The sequence below is a fragment of the Colobus angolensis genome, unplaced genomic scaffold, assembly GCF_000951035.1.
Source record: "Colobus angolensis palliatus isolate OR3802 unplaced genomic scaffold, Cang.pa_1.0 Scaffold148, whole genome shotgun sequence".
NCBI classification, from domain to species: domain Eukaryota; kingdom Metazoa; phylum Chordata; class Mammalia; order Primates; family Cercopithecidae; genus Colobus; species Colobus angolensis.
The window spans coordinates 513,096-537,013 of NW_012114577.1; the positions used below are offsets into that span (position 1 = coordinate 513,096).

A 23,918-nucleotide genomic window follows, 5' to 3' on the forward strand; every position below is an offset into this window, starting at 1 on the left:
GCTACGGAAAAATCTTTCCTGAAAGAATCAGTCAATGTGGCAAACCTCACTGTTGTTTTAAGAAATTGTCACAGCCACCCTAACCTTCAAAATCTACCATCCTGATCAGCCAACAGCCATCAACGTGGAGGCAAGATCCTCTATCAGAAGAAAGGCTGACTTTCTGAAGGTTCAGGTGATCGTCAGCACTCTTTAGCAATGAAGCTTTTTTTTTTTTTTGAGACAGAGTCTTGCTCTGTCACCTAGTCTGGAGTGCAGTGGCGCAATCTCAGCTTACTGCAAGCTTTGCCTCCCAGGTTCATGCCATTCTTCTGCCTCAGTCTCCTGAGTAGCTAGCTGGGACTACAGGTGCCCACCACCACGCTCAGCCAATGCAATGAAGTATTTTTAAATTAAGATACGTACACTGTTCTTTTAGACATAGCACTATCTGCACAGTAGACTACAGTATAAACAACTTTTATATGCACTGTGAAGCCAAACACATTGTGTGACTCACTTTATTACAATATTCATCATATTGATGTGGTCTGGCACTGACCCCACCATATCTCTGAGCTGTGCCTTGTTAGGCTGGTCAGGCAGGACCCAGCCATCAGACAGGGGCATCTTCTTCTTGGGCCAGTGAGTGTCCCAGGGAAGGCACCTCCAGTCTCCTGTCTAGAAATATTGAGCTCAAATAATGGGGTGGGGCTGGGCACCTCACTGTGTTGACTTTCACTAAGTCCCTATTTTTAGTTAAGTGCCTTAGTCCTGCCCTTTGCTGGGCCTGCTGTTCCATTTCTCCAGAATAAATCTTATTTCCCACCTGGGAGAGGGGCACATAGTAAACTGGCTATGGGGGAGGAGAGAGAATCCGGCCTTTTATGAAGCACGTAACCAGCCCCGTTTTCACTCCCCTAAGCCCTTCTCCAAGTGTGCCTTGCTCTGTGGCATGCCCTGACTCACTTCTTGATGGCTTCTACCCTCTTCCCATGCTAGGGAACGGAGGAGGCTGGTTCTCTCAATCTACTAGGAGTAGTCTTGCTCTTCCACCTGCTTTCATATACCCTGCCTTCCTTCAGTTGCTTCTCCCTGGTGCTTTTTTACTTTTTGGCATTATGCCCATTTTTAAAATTCCTTCACTGTCATTTTTAGTGGTATTCTGGAAGGGGAAGAGATAACATGTTTTCAATTTGCCTTATTTAACCAGCAGTCTCAAACCCATTTACTGTGCAATCTTATAATTATAAAAAGCTTCTTACTGGTTGCCTAATCTGGGCTTTGATGCTTATCACGTGCTTAACCTTGGGTTAGTTACAGAACCTTTCTTAACCTCAGAATCCTCCCAGCTCCTAATATATCTAACCCACGTAACACCATCATTGACCTGGGAGGGGTATTATAGTTGACAGCAGGAATGTTACTGGCCAAAAAAAAAAAGAAATCAAAACAAAATGGAATGCACATAAAGTAAATTGCATCATCAAGTAATTTGATTTTAAGCCCAAAAATCCGGCACAGTTCATAGGTCAGCCTGAAGGTGATTCCTACTTCTAATCTCAAAATGCTGACCCAGAATCACTTGGAGAGGTCACACTGGACTCGCAGAAGTCTTTTTGAAGAGGTGGTGTATATACTTCATGGAGTAATCTCTATCATAAATTATACTTTTAAAAGTTTGGGAATCCAAAATTTGTATATTCCCCTTTTTATCAAAGATGGCAGGTGAATTAACTAAAAACAAAACAAAACAAAACCCTTCATGCCTACCTTGCCAATCCATGTCGCAGACCCATTTTCCTCTCTCTGTCTCACACAGACATCCACTTTCTTATTGCAAACACAGAGATGAAGTTCCTGCTCTTTACAAGCATCACACCTGCAGACTTACAGCTTTTATGTCTCCTAACCATCTACTAAGGGCTTGCCATGCTTTTGGTTTCACCAAGGAATACAGTAGGTTACCTTGATGTGTTTCCAAAGAAATCAAAGTCTTCTATTCAATAATGTAAGACGCTGCCTAGCTTTTATAAAGGGCATCTCCACATACCAGTAGGACATACAGAGACTGTGCCCCCTACCATAACCACCAGGAGGCAAAACGTTGCCCTTTTCAAACGATATCCCACATCCCCTCCTCGGGAAAGACCTCCTTATTTATCTGCATGGCAAGAAGCCCTTCCCATCTTGGGCAGAGGACGGTGAGCAAGGCTTCCCAGGGTTGTATGCATTCAGACCCTCACCCACCCAGAGCCTGTCCTCATTCCAGGCAGATGATTTCCATAAAATTGCTTCAAGGGTGAATCAAATGAAATCCTTCCTTGGCAGAACAGAAGCTATGAAAAGACTGTTGAGAAGCTGAATGAAAACCCACCTATCATGCAAATACAACAGGGCAAGATTAAAAAAATCAGCTAACAAGATTGCAGAGCAGGAAATCAAAATGAGATTCAGTGCATTTCTGTGGTGCGTTGTGGCTATTCAGTAAGAGATAAAAATTTTAGCTCAGGGAGAAAAAAAATGGGGGCAGGGGCGGTACATTGGACCCTAGCCCAAAAGCTGTTTCTAGATACGGTGATATCTTAGAAGAGAGGTTTAAGTGGTAACTCACTAATGAACTGACCGGGTAAGGATCACATCTCTGCAGGGCCTCCTGAGGCCAGGTATGTAAAAGACATTCACTCCCAGCTCTGCCTGACCGGATTTTATCCAAGCTGTTAGCATCCAGTGACCACAGCACCATTTATAAGAACACCAAGGCCACAAACAACTGTGCACCTGTACCCTCCAGTCCTTTACTTTGTTAATATGCACAGCAGAAGCTAGCTGGCTATTTTGCCATTAAATGCATTTTAACGGTTCTTTGTTCTCTCAGCCACTAGTTGATGATTTAATTGCCTGCTCTCTGCTGATCTGGGTTACACAGGCCGTTAAATGTTCTTTCAATTCCTATCTATGATGTATCTTCTTTCACCTTTCTCTCCAAACAATTATGTGTATTTTAAATCACTTCCCTTTTTTCCAACACTCTAGGAGTTATTTTTTAAAAAGTGAAAAGGGGACAATAAGTAAGTAAATGAGGGCAGGGCATGGTGTCTTAGACCTGTCATCCCAGCACTTCGGGAGACAGAGGAGGAGAATTGCTTGAGGCCAGGAGTTTGAGATCAGTCTGGGCATCACTGCAAGGTCCAGTCTCTACAATAAACCTAAAAAAACCTAATAAATAAGCTGAGTGTGGTGATGCATGTCTGTAATCCCCGTTACTCAGGAGGCTGAAGCAGGAGAATCGCTTGAACCCGGGAGGTGGAGGGTGCAGTGAGCCAAGATCGTGCCACTGCACTCCAGCCTATGAGATGGAGCAAGACTCCATCTCAAAAAAAAAAAGTAATTCAACAGGCCGAGAGCAGTGGCTCACACCTGCAATCCCAGCACTTTGGGAGGCCGAGGTAGGCAGATCACTTGAGGCTAGGAGCTCAAGACCAGCCTGGCCAACATGGCAAACCCCATCTCTACTAAAAATACACAAACTAGCCAGGAACGGTGGCGCGTGCTTGTAGGCCCAGCTACTTGGGAGGCTGAGGCACGAGAAGTGCATGAACCTGGGAGGCGAAGTTTGCAGTGAGCCGAGATCACGCCACTGCACTCCAGCCTGGGCGACAGAGACAGATTCCATCTCAGAAAGAAAAAAAAAGTAACTCAACAACCTCAAGAAGTATCAAACATTTTCATTAGTGTTTCATGGATTAAATGATCGAATTTACCATGAAGGAAAAACATAGATTTTTGTCATGTAAATTTTTGCTCTTTTGACCCAAATTTAACCAAGGTATTTGCTAAGCTTGAAAAATCCAAGGCATTACAGGGAAGACAATAATATTAAATATCTTTCACAGGCCGGGCGCGGTGGCTCAACCCTGTAATCCCAGCACTTTGGGAGGCCGAGACGGGCGGATCACGAGGTCAGGAGATCGAGACCATCCTGGCTAACACGGTGAAACCCCGTCTCTACTAAAAAATACAAAAAACTAGCCGGGCGAGGTGGTGGGCGCCTGTAGTCCCAGCTACTCGGGAGGTTGAGGCAGGAGAATGGCGTAAACCTGGAAGGCGGAGCTTGCAGTGAGCTGAGATCCGGCCACTGCACTCCAGCCTGGGCGACAGAGCAAGACTCCGTCTCAAAAAAAAAAAAATCTTTCACAAAAATAAACCCAGTTCATCCTAACTCCTTATGAGGAGGCACAACTATTCTTACAGACAATACTGAGGCAGAAAGGTTAAGTGACTCGCTCAAAGTCACAATCTGGTGGGACAGTGAGGATGCAAACCCAGGCAGTCCAGCTCTAGTGTTCTCTCATGGAAAGCAGCTCAAGGCTAAAAAAAATTCAGGCAAAGGTTTAAATTGCAAAAATTAATTAATACAGGAAAATGAAAACTTAAAGATGAGACAACAAATGTATCCTTAACATAAAAACGGTATCTTGAAAAACATGATTTCAAGGAAAGCTAGAGTAAAAATGAAAAAACTGAAGAAGGCAGGCAGATTATTTAAGGCTTCTTTTCATAATCTGTAATTGTTACAATTTGCTCAAAAGGAAGAAGAAAATACTAGGAAAGTGTGAAAGGCCTCACCACTTCAAAGGAGAGAGGTGGAGCCCACTGATAACAGGACGGCTGTCCAGCTTTTATTTTAATTAAGTGGGACAAATAGTGAAATAAACCTTGGATCTAAACAAATATAAAGTGTTTAAACTAAGTTTCTACATTCTTTAAGAACTAATGCTCCAAAGACCTTTACTTTCAACTTACTATACCAGCAGCAAAATGCCAACAAGTGTTCTCAGTTAAACGCCATGTGAGTCAAACTGTAAAGAAATATAAAGAGCCTTATTCCTCTTCTCAGGGAAATAACAGGGCATTCGTTCTTCTTCCCCAGTAACTGACTGAAGACTTTTTGGGGCCGGAGGGTCAGTAGGTTTGAAATAGCATACAGTCCTTTGCAGGTTCCTTCAACACTGCAGTGTATGGGAACTGTGTCCAGATACAGCACCTCTGCAAGAGAAGAAGCCCTGGTGTTTTCCTCCGATGGCCACATGGAGCCCGTGCAATCACAGCCCTTGGTGCTGAATATTATATGTATCTGGGCAATTCCTCCCTATTAAGGGACCCCGTGGGACTCGATGGGACCTCTGGGGAGGCAATACTGGCCAGGGAGAGAGGTGAAGAACGGCCGGGCGCAGTGGCTCACGCCTGTAATCCCAGCACTCTGGGAGGCCGAGGCAGGCGGATCATGAGGTCAGGAGATCGAGACCATTCTGGCTAACATGGTGAAACTCTGTCTGTACTGGAAAAAAAAAAAAAAAAAATTAGCCAGGCGTGGTGGCAGGCACCTGTGGTCCCAGCTACTCGGGAGGCTGAGGCAGGAGAATGGTGTGAACCCAGGAGGTGGAGCTTGCAGTGAGCCAGGATTGTGCCACTGCACTCTAGCCTGGGTGACAGAGTGAGATTCTGTCTCAAAAAAAAAAAAACAAAGGGAGGTGAAGAACTCAGTCAATTATGTCTTCAGAGGGAGGAATGTGTATCTTAGAATAGTTCTATTGTTAGATGGCACTCTGTTCACCCGCATGAATTTAATAGTGTCCAACTCCCTATTAATTTTCATCAATGACTGTATAAAATCAGAAGGAAAAAAAAAAAAGCCACCAGGCATGAAATTCAAAGCAAATGCAGCCACGCATCACTCAGCAGTGAAGTTCATTTGAGATGTAAAGGTGTAGGCCCGCCTACAACTGTCACATTAGTGACACTTCAGTGAGTGTGTTTGGAATGCCGTGGTGGACTTCACCAGACACCTTTCCCCAGCCCTCTCTGCCATATGGTTCTACTTGTTTCTCTCTTCATCTTTGAACCACTAAAAGAAAGTATTGCCCTTTAAAGCCTGTACCAGTGATGTGAACAATAGTTTCTTTTTAGAGAGAAAAGTCTTACACATTTATTTAAGTAACCCTGGGAAGCAGGGGGGCACGCTATTGACAAGCACTGCTCTAAGCCCTTTACAGGGGGGATTTATATTATTATCATCCCGTTTCACAGATGATTGACTAGGGCACAAAGTAGTTCCAGGATTTGCCCCAGACTGAGTTGGGATGTGAACCTCGGTGTGCACTCTGCCTTAAGTGATGTCATCTGCCCACCATTCACAGACCTCTATTTACCAAGAACTGACCTCCAACTATAATTAAAATGGATGGACACTTTTACCTAATGACAGACAATTCCCCAGCCAACAAACGGTTAAACTGGTATCAAGAGAGGTAAGAGGGTTATTACACAAATTCTAGAAGAATCTATTCATGCATCTGGCAGAATTTACATACAACATATTATTCTTCAGTTAAAATACTAATGATAAAAATTAGCACTGGAGAAAAAGGTGGGTTTACATAGAGCTAGGTAAGAGAGCAGTTACCAGAAACAGTGAAGTTGGCTGCTTACAAGAATTCTATGGTCATTCAATAAAGCAACATAAACCTTTAAGTTTGTTATTTAGAGGAACTACTTATAAATTCTTCTTGTCTTAAAGAAATAGATCATAATTTTAAATACACGAGCATTTATGACTTACATTTGTAACATTTTTAACTTTATTTTAAAATTCTTTTAGACTTCTAGAAAAGTTGTGCATAGCAAAGTTCCTTCCCTTATACCTGTCTCCCAGTTTCCCAGTTGTTAACATCTTACATGATTTTGTACATTTGTTATGATGAATGCATCAATACTGTTATGTTATTAACTAATGTCCATACTTTATTCAGATTTCCTCAGTTTTTAATGGAATGTGTTTTTTCTGTATAGGATTCCATCCAGGGTACCACATTCCATTTAGCTGTCTTGTCCCCTAAGGCTCTTATGGTCTTATGGTCTGTGATTTTTTTTTTTTTTTTCTCAGACTTTCCCTGCTTTTGACGACCTGGACAGTTTTGGGTACTGGTCAGGGATTTTGTAGAATATCCTTCATTTGGAATTTTTCTAATGTTTTCCCCTAATTGTACTGGGGTTATAGGTTTGGAGAGGAAGACTGCAGAAGAGTCATTCATACCTGGGGTACAAGCTATTCACAGGACTTGTCACTGCTGATGGCGACCTTGGTGACCTAGGGAGGTAGTATTTGCCAGGTTATTCCATTACAAAGTTATTTGTCCCTGTCTTTCCATACTATACCTTTTGGAAGTGAGTCACTAAATGCAGCCCACATCCAAGTGGGATGGTGGTGGGACACTGACTTAAACTCTTATAATGATAAATTACTTTTTCAAGTAAAGATTTCTTTACAAAAATGGACATTCACTAATGTCTTCGGTAAGTTTTTGTAGCATCTACAAGAGGGCAGGAAATAATGAATCTTCCCCTGTTACTGTGCTTCTATCAAGCTGATAAGTTTTTCTCTCAAGTAAAGTAAACACAGACATTAACTTATCTGCTCAGATCATGGCTGGCAAATACCTGGTGTCTCCTCATGCATTCAGTGCAGATAACAAGAATTGATAATGGCTCTTAAAATGCAGATGCAGTTCTATACATAATGACATGGAAGGATGATCATCAAAAGCAAGTTCCACAGTAATAGCAGGAGTAAGCTCCATTTACATAAATTTATTTGCATCAGAAAAGCCTTCAAGGATAATGATGAAATGTTAATGGTGACTATAGCTGATGAATTTGAGGAGACTTTATTTCTTGCTTCTCTACATTTTCTTATTTTCCTATCACCATCATATGACATTTATATACCATTTAAAAATTCTAAATGAAAACAAGATACAGATTTGTCAATCTTACTCCGCATTTTCCCCCACTACATTGAGAGGAACACATGCTCCTGTGCCAGCAGAATGCCTCTAGTAAAACAATGTTCCCAAAGGCTCAGATGATGACTTAACCACTTTTCACTTCACTCCTGAGTCACCATGGAGGCCCAGCTTCATCCTCCCATCTGGTTTTAACCTCTCTTTACCCAAATATTACTCACTTTGTCTCCCAGAACTATTCTGGTCTGTGTGGCATAAAGTAGGGCACAGAACAGTTTTAGAACTCCTGAGTAGCCCAGTAGGTGCACAACGTCTTAACAAGTTAAGGATTACAACACCAAGCAGGAACCCTTACGTGTCAACAGGCAGTGTCTGGGCTCCGCCACACAGTTCCAGCGCTAGCCCCACCGTTGGTGGCAGTGTGCAGTACCAAGCAGGTCCAGAAGGAGGCAAAGCCTGCTGCTCTGCTACAATGGAAACCAGACTCACTGATGCTCCTATGACTGACCGTGGTCAAGCACAACTAGAATCTCTATCTAAGAGGGGGCTTGGTCACGGCCTGTTTCACAAATGGAAAGCTCAAAGCAGCAGCAAATGGCACATTCACGATGAGTCCCATCAGAGAAACAGTAGTGTGACAAATGGCACCAATGTGTCTTCATGGTCATCGCCAGTGAAAGGAAGGGAATTACTGAGCATTCACTCTACTTGCTACTATCCTCACTGCTTTTAAAAAAGCTGTTTTGGCTGGGTGTGGTGGCTCACGCCTGTAATCTCAGCACTCTGGGAGGCTGAGGTGGGTGGATCACCTGAGGACAGGAGTTCAAGACCAGCCTGGCCAACATGGCGAAACCCTGTCTCTACTAAAAATACAAAAATTAGCAGGGTGTGGTGGTGCATGTCTGTAATCCCAGCTACTTGGGAGGCTGAGGCAGGAGAACTGCTTGCAACCAGGAGGCAGAGGTTGCAGTGAGCTGAGATGGTGCCACTGCACTCCAGCCTGGGCAACAGAACGAGACTCTGTCTTAAAAAAAAAAAAAAAAAAACACAGCTATTTCACTGAAAGCTACAGATGGATTTGCCTGGGCAAGCGATGTTGTCACACAGTTTCCTGTGTCCTGCCACTCCCCTGCAGAAATCCTTCAATAGCCTTTCAGTGATGACGTGTCATAGAAATACACCTCAGCATCAAGGGCAGACATTTCACATTAACTGCCCAATAAAGAAGAAATCACATCATCAAAGTTCTACACTTTAAACATTTGCCAGTGATCGGGAGCCAGTTAATTCTCTTGAAAATGAAGTTTTACACAGAACCCTGAAGCACAGAACAAAATAAAAGCACTCTGGAAAGTACCAAAAGACAGATCCCTGAAAGCCAGTTTCCAAAGAGAAAATTCTTGAGAGAAGGGAAAAGCAAAAAAGGAAAAGAAAAAAGCTATCTCAAAAACATCGTATCTCTGCCAGTATGTCCAGGCCCTCTGTTTTTAAATACAATGAAGCTCAAGCAACGTGCGATGTTTGCGGACAGAAGGGTCCCGCACAGCTGTGTCCAGTGGCTGAGGCGGGGGTGGGAATCTACTCCCACACCATAGGAGGCCTCCACCTCACCGTACTTTTCACTTAAGAATCTGGGCTGCTGCCTCTGCCTGGAGTCCTTAATGGCTCAACAAGAGACCAGCAAGAGGAGGAGCAGATGCCACTGTAGCCAATTTCACTTTGAAGTCACACTGGACCACAGGGGAAGAGCTAAATATAGCAGGAGGCAGGACACAGTTCACAGCTGCACTGGAGAGAGAACAGAGCAGCCGGGCTCGGCCTTCTCACTCCTGGTAACCACTCCCTCCCTAGCCCCTGAGCCCATCTGCTGGCACAACAGCACCTTCCACAGCACAGAATCACAGAACACCGAAGACAAAGCGACCTCAGGAATTGCCTCCCCACTCCCTCGTTTTATGGGCTTTGCAAAACACAGTGATGTACCACATAGGGACATTTCAGTCAACAATGGACCACATACATGATGGTGGTTCCACAAAATCACGATGGAGCAATAGAAATCTGATGCATGGCACTTGATACTGGCAGTGCAGGTGAATAAGGGGAAATGTCTGATATTCAGTAATGGTGATGGGACATTTGGTTTTCCATATGAAAATATATATATATAGGAATAAAAATATATATCATCTAGGTTTAACTACTCTCTATGATGTTCACGCAATGACGAAATTGCCTAATCACACATTTCTCAGACCATCTCCCCGTTGTTAACTGATGTGTGACTGTAGTCTAGAATTCCGCTTTCTGACTGGTTTATAAATCCACAGCAAAGCTGAGAACCAGAGAGTGTGCCCAACAGCACCAAAATGCCAAACGATAAGCGTACATCCACCCACAATTCACTGACAGGGTGTCTACACTTAGATTCTTTTGTGGAGCTTATCTATTTCACATTCAAACTTAAGGAGTTTGATGATGTCATCTGCGATGCTCTTGAAAACATTAAGTAGCTCATCAGAAAAGGTGGAGGAAATAAATCACTTGAAGAGGAGTCTTTAAAACTACCAAGAAGTGACAGTTGAGAATTCAAGAGAAAAACTACAAGTGGCAGTCGAGAAAAACTACAAGTGGCAGTCAAGGAAACTAACAGAATCTAGCAACCTGAAATCATCTCGGGGAACAGACCCTGGGGACATTAATGAATCAAATGGTGGTGACCCGGGTGCAGAAAACAACGGTTTTTCATTCCACTTACACTTAGGATGTGCAACAGCATATGAATGAGACGCTGGCACTAAGTCTTGGCATAAATATGAATATACATATAATTTTATATGCTAGTATTTCGAAGTCTGGATCACAAACTATTTACAAAACTCAGCTAGCCAGAATGACTAATTACCTGGGGATTTCAGGGCATAATAAATCTAACAGACTCTATTTTATGAAGAATTGGCAGCCATGACTTCATCAATAAAAATAACCTTCATTAGGAAGCTTATCTCTCCATCTCCCTTTCCGAAAATAACTTCCACCTAGAGAGCATCCTTGAGCCATGTGATATAATGTGATACCTCTGCGTGAACACAGGCATGAGGGCTATGAGTTATTTTCACAGCAGAGACAAAAAAAAAAGCAGATCCAAGATTCTTTGATTCCACTGGCTGGAAGGAAGTAACTCATGATGTTAACACAGAGGCACACCTGAAGCCAAGACCGAAATTCAGGGTGGAGGAGAGGAAAGGAGACATAGGGGACCAAGATCTGTTGACAAAATTATTTCAGTCCTATTATGTCAACAGTATGAGGACAGAGAGACAATTCACAGTAAGTGGCCAGATGCAGTGTAAGTATCTGTTTATTTAGCTTTATTGCATCAGATTGTTTCTCTGAGTTACATGTTGTCATAATGTGATTATGAAAGACATGCTAAGTCTGGATTGATGCAAAGTAAAAGAGTAAATAAATAAATAAAAGTACACTTAGCTCCCAGTTATCTGCACTAGAAGCAGAATAGTTTATGCACGAGAAACAGGAGGGGGAGAGCAGTGGGGCCCACCCTGTGCCTCCTCAGGTGCTCTGTGAGGTTATCCCTGGATCCCTGGGAGCAGGAAGAGGGCTGACAGGTGAAACTGAAGACAGAAAAATATAGGTCCAAAAAGTAAGCTGCACTGTAATGAAGGGGTGAAGGACACCAGCTGCACCCAATAAAAAGGTGGTGAGAGGTGCCGGAGTGTTTCCTCGGCATGTGTTACTGACACGTGTGGAACCTGTTTCTCTGTAGGTCTCTAAATCAGAGAAGATTCTCCTAGCCCTGGGATAATTAGGGACACTTATTTAAAGGTTAAGGATTCAACTACATGACCTCTGAAGAATGCATCCTTCAAGTCTGAAGATACACGTTAAGCAAAAACCATTTATTTGACATAGAATTAAATAATTTATCATTTGTGTCTTAACATTTAAGTACATCTACAGAACTACATGAAAACAAAATTTGTCTGTTGTGGTAACTCAGGCATTCTTTCAACAAAGATTTAACATGTCCCTGTAATCCCAGCACTTTGGGAGGCCGAGATGGGCGGATCACGAGGTCAGGAGATCGAGACCATCCTGGCTAACATGGTGAAACCCCGTCTCTACTAAAAAAATACAAAAAACTAGCCGGGCGAGGTGGTGGGCGCCTGTAGTCCCAGCTACTGGGGAGGCTGAGACAGGAGAATGGCATAAACCCAGGAGGTGGAGCTTGAAGTGAGCTGAGATCTGGCCACTGCACTCCAGCCCGGGCGACACAGCGAGACTCCGTCTCAAAACAAACAAACAAACAAACAAACAAAACACAAAGATTTAACATGTCCAACACATACAGCAATGCTGGAGGAGCAAAGTACAGAAAGGTCAGAGAGGTGAGGGAATGACAGAATTATCCACTGTATGCAGCATAAGAGATTATTCAGAGGAATAGGAGGAGGGCAGAATTAATCAGGGAAGACTTCTTACAAGGGGTGAAATCTAAATCAAGTGAAATCCAAATCAAAAATCAACCTGAATTAGTGATGCTCACAAACTGGCAGACAAAGAATTACAGAAAGAGAAACCAAACCAAAACGACATTTACACATGAAGGACTACCCATCAACAAAGGCATGGAATTGTAGTTTTCTAAAGAAAAAATTAGCCTGGAAGCTATGGAGGGATCATGGTGGAGAATAAGGTCAGGCCCAGTGGACTATGGCCTTGGACACTCTGCGGAAGGTGCTCCAACACAAAGCAAAACATGGTGACTGGTCCTAGAAAAATTACTCCCGAGACACACACAAACGCCCAGGGCTCTTTCTTACCTTTCCCGTAGAAGAATTTGCGGTAATAATAGGCCCCAAGGTCGATGTGTTCTATGATGTAGCGCTTCACTTTCTCCCTGTGAATGGGCTGGTTTTCTCTGGGCACTTCCAAGACCGAGACACCTGCATTTGTGCAGTGAGAGCTGAGAGACGATTCAAAAGAGCAGCTTTCCCCAGAACTGAAAGAGGACGAGTTGGCCCGAGAGAGCGCAATCCGCCTGTCGCCTTCCCCTCCAGTCTCATTTCTAAAGTAAGGACAACTAAGGACAAGGTCGTTACTTTTTCCGTCACCCTCATCGGCATCCAGGTTCTCTTTGGAGTTGAGGTCCTCCTTGCTCCCTAAAGGGGACTCACAGTTGCCTGTCTGGCCTGTGGGCATCTGAGTCTGAGATGCTGCAGAAGCCCCAGTGGTTATGTTTTTCCTTTTCCCCACATTAGCCCTCGTAGCCATGGCTTCATTGATATTAAACAAAATGCTCTGGACATCATAATGTGCAAAACATCGCTGACAATTCCAAGGGCGAATGCCCCTCTCCAGTCGGCTCTCCTCCAGCTCAGATGTGAACTTGAAAGTTTCGTGCTCACTTTTAACAGTTCGAAGCTTTCGGAAGAGGGATGTTTCCACCGACTCTGATTTCAACCTCCGTTTGAAAGGCTTGTCCCTGTCTCTCCCCATCAGGAGGGCACTGTCCATGTAGTCTAATCCTGAGATGCGGACAAATTCTCCCCTAGAAATTTGTGCTGCTGCATGAAGGCTTGGAGAGACTGCAGGGTCACAGCGGAAAAATTCAGGGAACCCAAAAGGGACCATCGCTTTGTGGTCATAATTTTCTACGCGGTACCCTCTGAGCATAGCAAAGAAGTTCTCACCAGATAAGCCTTGCCTGTCGATGGATGAAGTACTTCCATACTCTCTGTGCAGGGCAGCCCCCGTGTTGGGGTTGACTGCATTTTGGTCTAAGACATCTTCGGCATCGATGTCACTGATAGTGACATCACTATTGCTCCTCTGTCTTATGGGGTGAAGTCCTCTTTGGGGGGAATGGACAAAGATGTCCCCGATTGTGTACTTGGCCTCCACGAAGTCCAGATCGAGCTGCTCATCTTGCTGACCTTCGCTCTGGTCACTCTGCCCATTCTGTATGACGGAGGTGACACTTTCGTAACTGGTCTGAGACCGGCTTTCCCACAGTGCCTTGCAGGTTAGCTCCTTGGAACAGTCCTTTTTAGGAGGCCATTCAGACACCCTTGCTCTCACACCCATCTTGGGCACAGCTGGGGTACCATTAGCCGGACCACCACCGCCAGTCTCACTGGAATTCGAGGCATTTAAAGAAGTAGTGGGTCCCATGTTGCCATTAATGGCTTTAAATTTCCGAGCAAAATAATCATCTGACTGCATGATTCTAGGGGGATCCTTGAACTTTGAAGAGGCTCTGCCGAGCTTGTGCTTCTCTTCTTGTGACTGCCTTGGGTCACTCATGTCTACTGAGGAAGAGCCTCCAGGACTCACCAGGAAGACCGATGTAAATCTAATTACATTGCTACTGACCACGCCATGATACTTGCAGATATAAAGCCTTTGTCTGTAGTTGTATTTTTTCTTTTTTTAGCCCAAAGCAAACAACATCTTCAGAATACAGTTTCTCCAAAGCCAATTTGCTTCTCTGTTGTCGTAATAATGTTGTACACCTCTGTTCTTTTCAAAAGCATTCCTTAAGACATCTGGCTGGTCATGAGTATTTCCTTCACCTGAATTAAAAGATAGGAAGTAGCCATTAGCAATTAATATACTTCAAGTTGAACACATTCTACAATAGATTTCATATCTGTCTTTCTCCTCTGCTTCTGCCCATGAAGTTTCATGATCCACAGCACTGTTCGTAACACTCCTCCCTGGAACACCATCTTCCTTCTCTACATAGCTAGATAAAATTCACATCATACAATCAGGTATTAACTTATCTGAGAAACTTTCCTAGGATGTCTCCCACCCTAATTGCATCTCAGCAAAGAATGTTGTGATACCACAGCATTCCACCTATATCCAACAGAGTAATTTTCCTTATCTCTAATTGCTGTTTACCAACTTACTGACTTCAAGTTCCTCTAAGCCAAGAACCATGCCTTTCAGTTGTGTACCAGCATTAACTATTAAGGTAGCCTGGCTTAAACTAGGGATTCATGAAGTATTTCAAAGAACGAATTGGCTATAAGAGTAGCACAAGTCATGTATATAACAGGTTTCAGTATTATTAGTTTACTTTCCTTCAAAACAGTTAAACTCAAAATGGCCCACAGCAAAAGGGTCAATATAAGACATTAACAAGAGAGTTTTCACAATGATCACTTGTAGTCAAATTAGAACTCACACAGATCCTCCTTTAAGTGGGAAGAGGTCTTCAAGGATCTGGTATCTGACACATCAAATACATTGGAGTAGAGAGATACTGGGTAAGAAGTTGTTTTCTTGTACCTAAGTTGTCAGTTTTTCAGTTTCCAGGAATGGATTTGATAATAGCCTAGATTGTATAGGAAAAAACTATAATTCAGTCATCCTTGATCCTTTTAAACATAATAATTCTAAGAGAATTAGGTAAGATGCAGTCATTTATCTTATCTTTCTGAAAACCATGGGATAGTGTGTCTGTTCTGTTCTGTGCATGTCAGTACCTGGCTACTCATTTTCCCTTTGTTTGCCATATCCTAAAATATCATTTTATTTCCTCCATTATGGAACAGCTCTGAGAATAGATGACACGTTGTCATCCCTGGACTAATTTTTTTTTTTTTTTTATGGTAGGGGGAAAGCAACTGCCACCGTAAGAAAAATATCTGCTATTCCAAGACATCCCCATGTGCTCATCTCAAAGCCATTAAGAGTCCACTGGAAAGAGTTTTTATGCTGTTTACGTAGTCGGGATTTTAACATTTTCAAACCGAATTACAGTTATTAATATTTCTTATGCTTTGGTGAAGGGTGAAGAAAACTGGCTATAGCTTTATTATCATCATTATGTTCAGAAGAGGTAAAGTGGTTCTTTCTTTCTTCTGCCACTGAGTAAGATAGGCTGTCATGAGTTTGGAAAATATACAACACCTGAAAATGTTTGTGTCTAAATAAAGAAAGAATAAATTCAAAGAAAAATATTTGTAATTAAAGAGAAGAGTTATTAGATCAAGTGTCTACAAACATATGGGTACATTGCAGTGTCTTCTATTTCCGGGGGCCTTTATTTTACAGGTCACTTGTGCATAATGCACTAGAAAGTTGTACTCTTGTACATAACCAGTCCCCAACTAGAAATGACATTAACAAACACATCCACGAAATGCAAAGAATCACTTCAATCGTTGCTTTGAAACTCCTTTAGTCTCTTATTTGTAAAATAAATGCCATCCAAATAATGAGGACAAACCCTACCTTCCTTTCTTTTCCATGTCATGTCATCTATTGAAACACCAGTATCTGTACAGCACAAGGGAGTCAAGAAGGAACATGCTCAAACTAGAGGCACAGTTAATAGACTGACCACCTTGGGCTCAACCCACCACCCAGAGAGAAGAGCATCTCCTCACACTTGTAACCTATTCACCACGCTCCACAGGGAAGCTCTGAGGTTAGACCACCAACTAATAGATGTGCAAAATAAACCAGAGAAACACTAAATATTAAAACTAGGATTAGCAAGAATAAGATGATAATTAGTCCTGGAAAACCTAACCAGCGATTATAATTTACTGGGCTCAGATTCTTACTTGAAAATCTATCTTCTGAGCTTTCACATTCCTCTAACATTTATAACTTTCTCAATGTTTAACACATGAAATTAAAGTTACAAAATATTTATTACATATATCTTGTGAAAAAATGGAATACACCAATATATAGTCAAAAAGTAAAGATTAGCTGGGTGTGATGGCTCACACCTATAACGCCAGCACTTTGAGGAGCTGAGGCAGGAGGATCGCTTGAGCCCAGGAATTTGAGATGAGCACAGGCAACACAGCAAGAGCACGTCTCTACAAAAACTTATTTTTTTTTTAATTAGCCAGGCATGGCGGTACACACCTGTAGTCTCTGCTACTTGGGAGGCTGAAGCAGGAGGATCCCTTGAGACCAGGAATTAGAGGTGGCAGTGAGCTATGATCGCACCACTGCACCCCACTGTGGGCAACAAAGTGAGATCCGGTCTCAAATAAATTAAGATTTTAAAATATAAATAATATATGAAATTAAAAATAGATGAATTTATGCTGAATCTTATCACTAGGTTCACTACAAAGGACAAAAACTATAGCAAACTCAGAGCACGTGAAATTCTTTCCTAAAGGTATCTCAGAATATTCCTTCTGTTGTGAATTTTGAAAATTTGTTTGTGCTAAGAACATTAGCTTTAGGGGACAGCTACCAATTTTTTCCTATCTAGAATCCATTCCCCTTTCTTCTGGAAATGGTGGCTTGAATTGCTTTGGAGAATCATTTAATTTGTGTGAGGCTAACTTCACACCTAACATGTGGTCAGTTAAGAATACCTCATCCCCTGGCCACAATTATTGCTCCTGGGATGCAGCCTCGATCCCATCTCCTTGCAACTCCTCCCCTGAGATTTTGCTCTACTGTAGCTTGTGGAAACTCTGTGTTGTTTAATCTCTCTCCCTCCTCCCTTGTTTTCTATGCCCTGCCCCAGACATACCAAGCGTCTTTCAAGTCTTCAAACAGCCCACTCTCCAGGCTTGTGTCCCAGCTGCTCCCTCTAAATGGATCATTCACTGCCTGAGCTGAACTGACAACCATTCGTGATCATCTCTCTCCCTGCAACGGGGTGACCCTACAACATATTCCCATAGTGTCCTCTACTTCCCCAACACCCATTTCCACGCCTCTAAGGACTTCCTGCTTCTGTGCGTCTCTCCCCAGGAGAAAGCTCTGTGAATCCAGACTATGTTTGTTTTCTTCCCCATTTTATCTATGGTGCCTGGAGCTGTTTCTAGTATGTGGTAGATGTTTGGTAAATATTATTAAATTAACAAATCACTACACAAATATATTAGGCAGTAAGCCCTTATATTAGAAAATATTTAAATGAAAAATTCTGGTGGTTATAGGAATATATTATACAATATATTGTAATCACAAATGTTTCATTTGATATAACTTTGTAGAAAACCACTCATTGTAAAGTCAGATACCTATAAATGGATGTTAACACTTTGCAGGACACTATGTGCTCCACGGCATTTTCCCAAATCCTTACAACAGGTAAACACAAAATTCAGCAACTATTCCACTCTGAAAAGAGAGCTTCCCACCCCCACTTCCGTACCAGCCAAATGAGGTGATTACAGAATGTCTTCTAACTGTATAGAAAGAAAAGAATGCCATACTTCATCTTCTAAGCATCTCAGCAGCTTCCTCTAGTAGACCCAAGGCCCATTCCCAAACATGGTAGGTAATAAGGAGGCCTAAACGGCCAATCCTGCCACCAGTCTCTGTCCTCTTGTGAGCGTGGCTAAGCGGCTGTTTGCAGAGCTCCGTTTTCTGTAGGTGGCATGTCGCCAGCTTCCTGGGGCTCTGGATACATGCCTGTGAATGGTATCACTCCAAAACTGGATGGCACATGGAAACCATGCAATCGAAAGACCTGGTCAAAAGGCCACATCAGCTTCATGTCCGAGTTAGAGAAGAAGCCATATGAAGCGAGGGCCCACACATGCCTTCTTCGTGAGCAGCTGTGAGTCGCGCCTGTCCTTCCCCTCTCTGTGATTTTACATCATCTTGTCATTCTAACAGATTGTAAAAAACCAGTTATGAGAGTTTCAGACTGGCAAATGCGGAGTCCTCAAACAAAAAGGCCATGGTATTTCTCCTTAGAAAGCAAACATGCTATGAAATGAAATATTAGAAAGATGTAGCATAAACTGGATCCTCATTGTACATGTACATGGTGAGTGTCACTGCTACCACTTGCTCCCTCCTGCCTTATTCTAATTAAGAGCACAAGGATACTAACTGCTTTCCTAAGTGAATAGTTAAATGGACTCATACTACTAAGCTGGAATAGCTTAAGAAAAAACAAACATCAAGGAAAATCTGAGACTCATTTAATTCCTTCCCTAGAACTTTATAAAGATGACAGACTAATCTATACGAGGCCTGTGACCTTGCCAGCAACATGAATATTCTCTCTTCCAGGTAATTTCCTAAACCTAGATTCTGACCATCTGGAAGGTGGTGAGAAGAAAGAGTTTGCCTTTGAATGATCTAATAAAAATGGATCTCTGGATTGTGTCTACATACAGTTTTCTTTCTGTTCTTTAAGCTAATTTTTACTGTGAGGGGCACTGGCCCTCTCCCCATAGTTTCCAATTATTCTTGCATTTCATGAATTCTATGGCTTTTGCTCCCCAGTAAAAATAGAAAATAGTCACCAACACTCTGCAAGCACTTAAAAAACCCAGATGGAAACCCCACAGGTAGTGGGGGTGCCCTCAAGTGAGGAAGGGCTAGGGAAGGCCACCGACCAAAACTGAAGAATTTTAGAGCTTGAAGGAGCTGTTCTCATGCTGTCTTGGTAATAATTTTTAAAGGATAGAAAAGAAATGGAGAACATTTGATATTTAAGCATAATTGTCTTTAAATAGGATGTTTTTCGAAGTTTTCCATGAGACATCAATGAGTCTTTAAGACCAATATTATAGTTATAATTGAGCCACTTATCAGGACTGCAGCTGTAGCAAATGGATTGAAAACCACAAAACGCACAAATTACGAGCCCCATTCAAGGGAAAAAGTGGTTAAAATTATATAGCAGATTTATAATACAAGTATAACTACAGTAAAAAAAAAAAAAAAAATGCTTATTTTTCATGCCAGTATCCCAACAGCTCTAATACTAATATGGATAATAGGACAGGGAATAAAAGGAAGAACAAACTGATCCCACTTTTACCCTCTCTCTGTGGTCAAGAAGACAATCAATGAGCTGAGGTGCTGCTCGCACTTGAGGTCTGATCACCTGAAATGCATTTACCAAAAACTAAGCCTGGTATTAAGTGAAATGATAAAAAAAAAAAAAAAAAGCTATAAAAAAACCCATTAACTCACATTCCTATTACCAGTAGAATATGAAAATCAAAGCTATAAGACAACTTGATAAATAGCTACTATTAAATAATAATGGTAATAAATTGATATACAAGTTCAGTAATATTTTTGCCTGGTAAGTTTTTGATAGATCTGAACATGAAAATAAGTTCTTAAACATCTATCTTGAATTAAACACTGCAGTGGTACCAAAGATAAATATTTTTGAACATGAGAACATAAAAACCAGCAGAATTCTCCTCTTTGGGGTTTTATAACATATGGGTAACTTATGATCTGCGAAGGGGAATAGAATCTTTCCTTGCTGGAAAGTTCACATTGGTGTTAGGGCAACAAATTTTTAAAGTACTCCACGTGCTATTTGGAGGAATTTCTCAAGTGATGTCCCAGAAAAGCTGATCTCCTTGATGTAGTTAGGAATTTTTTCATTGGAGTAAAGCAAGACCTCAGTAAAAAGACCCTGAAGGATTCAGTCTCCACAAGTAACCCATATTATGAGTTTCATTTATATTGATTTGTACTTCATAGTGAAGAAAAGGACCCAGTCAAAGGTTTCTTAAATGGGGCTCTTGGGTGACTCTGTAAGGAAAGCAGCTTGGTAAACTCCATCCGAGTGGGGTCCTGGTCTGTCATACTCACTGCTTCTACTCCCAGTCATGCCCAACACTCGGTTGACAATCATCATTAACCTCTATCTATCCATTTAAATTGAAATGATCGCAGACCAAAGTATCCCAAAGTCCTGAGTCGACACATTATCATAACGCATGGAGCACACTGATTCTCATTTGTCTCTTTTGGTCTCCTGGCTGGCCCCTTCCCCTCCTCAGGTCATCTTTAAATGCTGAGGTTTTTCAGGTTTACCCTAGTCTGCCTTCTCTTTTAATTTTACACATTCCCTTGTGCCATCCTTGTAGTCTCATATGCCATCTCTATGCTGATGACTCATAAATACTTATCCGCAAGCCCAAAGACATCTCACAGTCGACATTTCCAAGTTGCACTAAGATAGTCCAGGTTCTCCTGCCTACCCCTCCCTGTACCCAAATCTGCTCCTCCTCTGCCCGGCTTAGGGAAAGGCATCACCAACCACTCAGGTGCCCAAGCCAAACACCCAGTGTTCATCCTGCCTTCCCTTCACAGCCCACATTCAATCCTGCCCATTTTATCTTCCAAATACTCCTCAAATTCATGTCAATCTCTCCATCTCGACTGCTACAACCAGAGTTAGAACCACTATCATATTTCTCCTAGATTATAATGAAACCCTTCAACAGTTCCTTATTTCCCTCTGAATAAAGCTGCTTGCTTTAAGACAGCACACGCCACTCATGATTTGATCCATGAGTTACAGCCCCTTGTGCAGTTGCTGGATTTCCACCCTCTATGCTCCCATGTGTTGACCTTCATGTTCTTATCCTCTGTACATGCCACTACCTCTGCCAACATCTCTTCAAGATGTGTTTATTTCCTGCCTTGCTAAGAGGCGTTATCCATCACACCTCAGTTCACATACCATGTTTTTAAAATGCCTTCTCAAACCTTAAGGTTGGGTGTAAGTGATCTTACTTTTGGCCGCCATACCACTGTACCTTTTTTTTTCTTTCTTACTCTAAGTTACACTAGACTATACCAGTTTATTACTTGCTGCTATCCTCCTGCAAACTCTAAGCATGGTGAAGGCACAGACATGTCCTGGCATATGGACACTTGGCAAATATCCAGTTCTACCACATGCTGCTGAGATGGTGATAAAGCCGCCTGTAAACGCTGAGCCTCAGTTTCCTATCTGTAAAGTGGGAATAACTGTATCTATTTCAAAGGATTATTCTAAAAGTTCAATGGGACCAAAAGCTCTAAAAATAATAGCTGAAAATGTAATATATGAGTGTACATTTATTGATAAACATACTGATTTGAAATTGAGCAAATGAATGAGGCCCATAACTATTCCAAGGGAACACAGTGAAGGAAACAGTCAGGTTTACAAAATATGGGATGACTCAATGATTTACACACAAAGAATAAGAGAACACAAAGCAGTAACTGACTGCAGTGTTTAAGCTGATTCTCCAAGAGGCAAAGAAAAGCTTTCAGAAGCTGAGTGAGTTGCCCAAAACAATCTCCAGGGAGGCACTATTCTCTTCCCAATTACAATTTATTTTCTAAATTATCTTAGAGACTTTATACTGTATTACAATATAGCTTTTCTGAAGTTTTAAACTTCCTGTATCTCAATAAAGAACAGGAACCAATTTCTGGTAATAAACTGCTACCCTGCCCATCATTCTGTAAGTCAAAAATAGAATAAACAAGGGCTGTTTTGTTAAATAGACAATTTTGATCACGGAGTTTTTTGAAGGAGACAGAAGAACAGCTGTGAGTATTGACTGCTTCCCATTAAATCTTTTAAATCAGAAAGAGATAAAAAGAGATAGCCCTCACCTCCTTCTCTCAGGAGGTTATTAGTTAATACATCTTTTCAGCAATGTGACCCCTGAATTACAGATGGCACGGTAGGAAATCAGTCATCCCAATTAATAATTTAAGCGGAGGCATTTGTGTCTGAGGAAAACACAGCAAAAGAAGAAAAGAATTTCTACTTAATGTCAGCCAATATAGACTGCAGTTATTAATTTCATTTAGAAATCATTAAAAAAAATCTGTCCTAATCTTTAAATGAATGTTTAGTGACAATGGGTAGCAAAGAAGAGAACATGAGCATTTTATAATGAAAACTGGCAGGCTGGAGCCTTAAAAAAATACAATCCTTCCTGGAAACACTCTGTTCTCACTAATATTATTTTCCATTGAATCCACAGTGAAAACTCTTGCAAAATATCTGTATTATGGTATTCAACAAAACTAACATCAATCAATGTTGTTAAAAACTCAACTAAACTGTACAAAGCATGTACCATCACTGTATTCTTTATTAAAATGCAACAAGTAAACACGAAGCCTTCAAATGTGAAGATGCTTCCTTTCAACTTAGTATAAAGGACATGAAAGGAAACTCCTGCCAATCCATACAACAGTCTAGTATTTGATTTTTTAAAAACAGTCATTTTAGCGGCAAATACACAACAAACTCCATTCACTACTCACACACACTGAAAGCCATCTTTGCACTGTTCCCATGTTTATTTGAATTATAAGATACTGAGTATTGTTGAACAGTTTTATGTGGTTTATTGTCTGATATAAAAAACCCTCTTGTTACTTCAGTAAATCAACGTATTCAGTTCTACTAGGCACTGTACTGGATGCTGTGGGGGGGGGGTGGAGCATGAAAGATGAATGAAAGAGCTTCCTAATCCTCAGGAAGCTTAGCTGGGTAAGACATGCGCATGAATAATGAGTCATAAAAGAGATGGTATACCACTTCTGACCAAGCAAGTTACAAAAGCTGTCCATGAGTGTGTCACACATGCAAGTCTCTCTCTCACACACACACACAACACACTCACTACCCATGCTGGTGAGGGTCTGGGGGATGCATACCCCACATGCTACAGACAGACGCAAACTGGCAGCATTCTCTGAACACCAATAAGATAATATATATTAAATCCTAAAAAACTGTTCAAATCATTTGGCTCAATACTCTACATCTGAAAAATCTACCCAAGAAAATAAGAGACATAATAAGAAAATAAAAAACTTAATGTAGAAAAATATTCATCCAAAACTACAAGAATGAAAAATTGGAAACAGTCTTAACAGTCAGTGGTCAGGGATAAACATGGTACATATATAAAATAAAATACGACACAATCCCAGTGTTTTAAGAATATGCATGAACTTGAGGATTTATAATATTATGTGTAAACAGCCATATACAAAAAACTTTATATAAAGCATGAAACAAAGTATGTTAAAAATCTATATACGTAAAAATACAGGAAAGAAACACCCTCATATTATGATAGTGGTTAGCTCTGGTAAGTAGCCTTAGGAATGCTTTCTGCTTTCTTCCTTGTATTTTTCTAATGTGTCCAAATTACGTAACTGTATATGTATGCTAACTTACATATATACAAATAAACTTTAAATTCAATAAATAACGAAGTTTTAAAAAATCCTTCATAAAGGCCGGGCGCGGTGGCTCAAGCCTGTAATCCCAGCACTTTGGGAGGCCGAGACGGGCGGATCACGAGGTCAGGAGATCGAGACCATCCT

General features: G+C 41.6%; 1 protein-coding gene across 1 annotated transcript in view; it reads right to left on the minus strand.

Moving 5' to 3' along the window:
- Window positions 1–23,918, minus strand: part of SIPA1L2 (signal-induced proliferation-associated 1 like 2) — a 231,342-nt gene that overhangs the window by 102,304 nt on the left and 105,120 nt on the right. Inside the window, exon 2 of the mRNA XM_011935710.1 lies at window positions 12,629–14,380. Within this exon, the coding sequence (XP_011791100.1) occupies window positions 12,629–14,111 (1,483 nt within the window). The 5' untranslated portion in view covers window positions 14,112–14,380. The remainder of the gene's footprint in view (window positions 1–12,628; window positions 14,381–23,918) is intronic.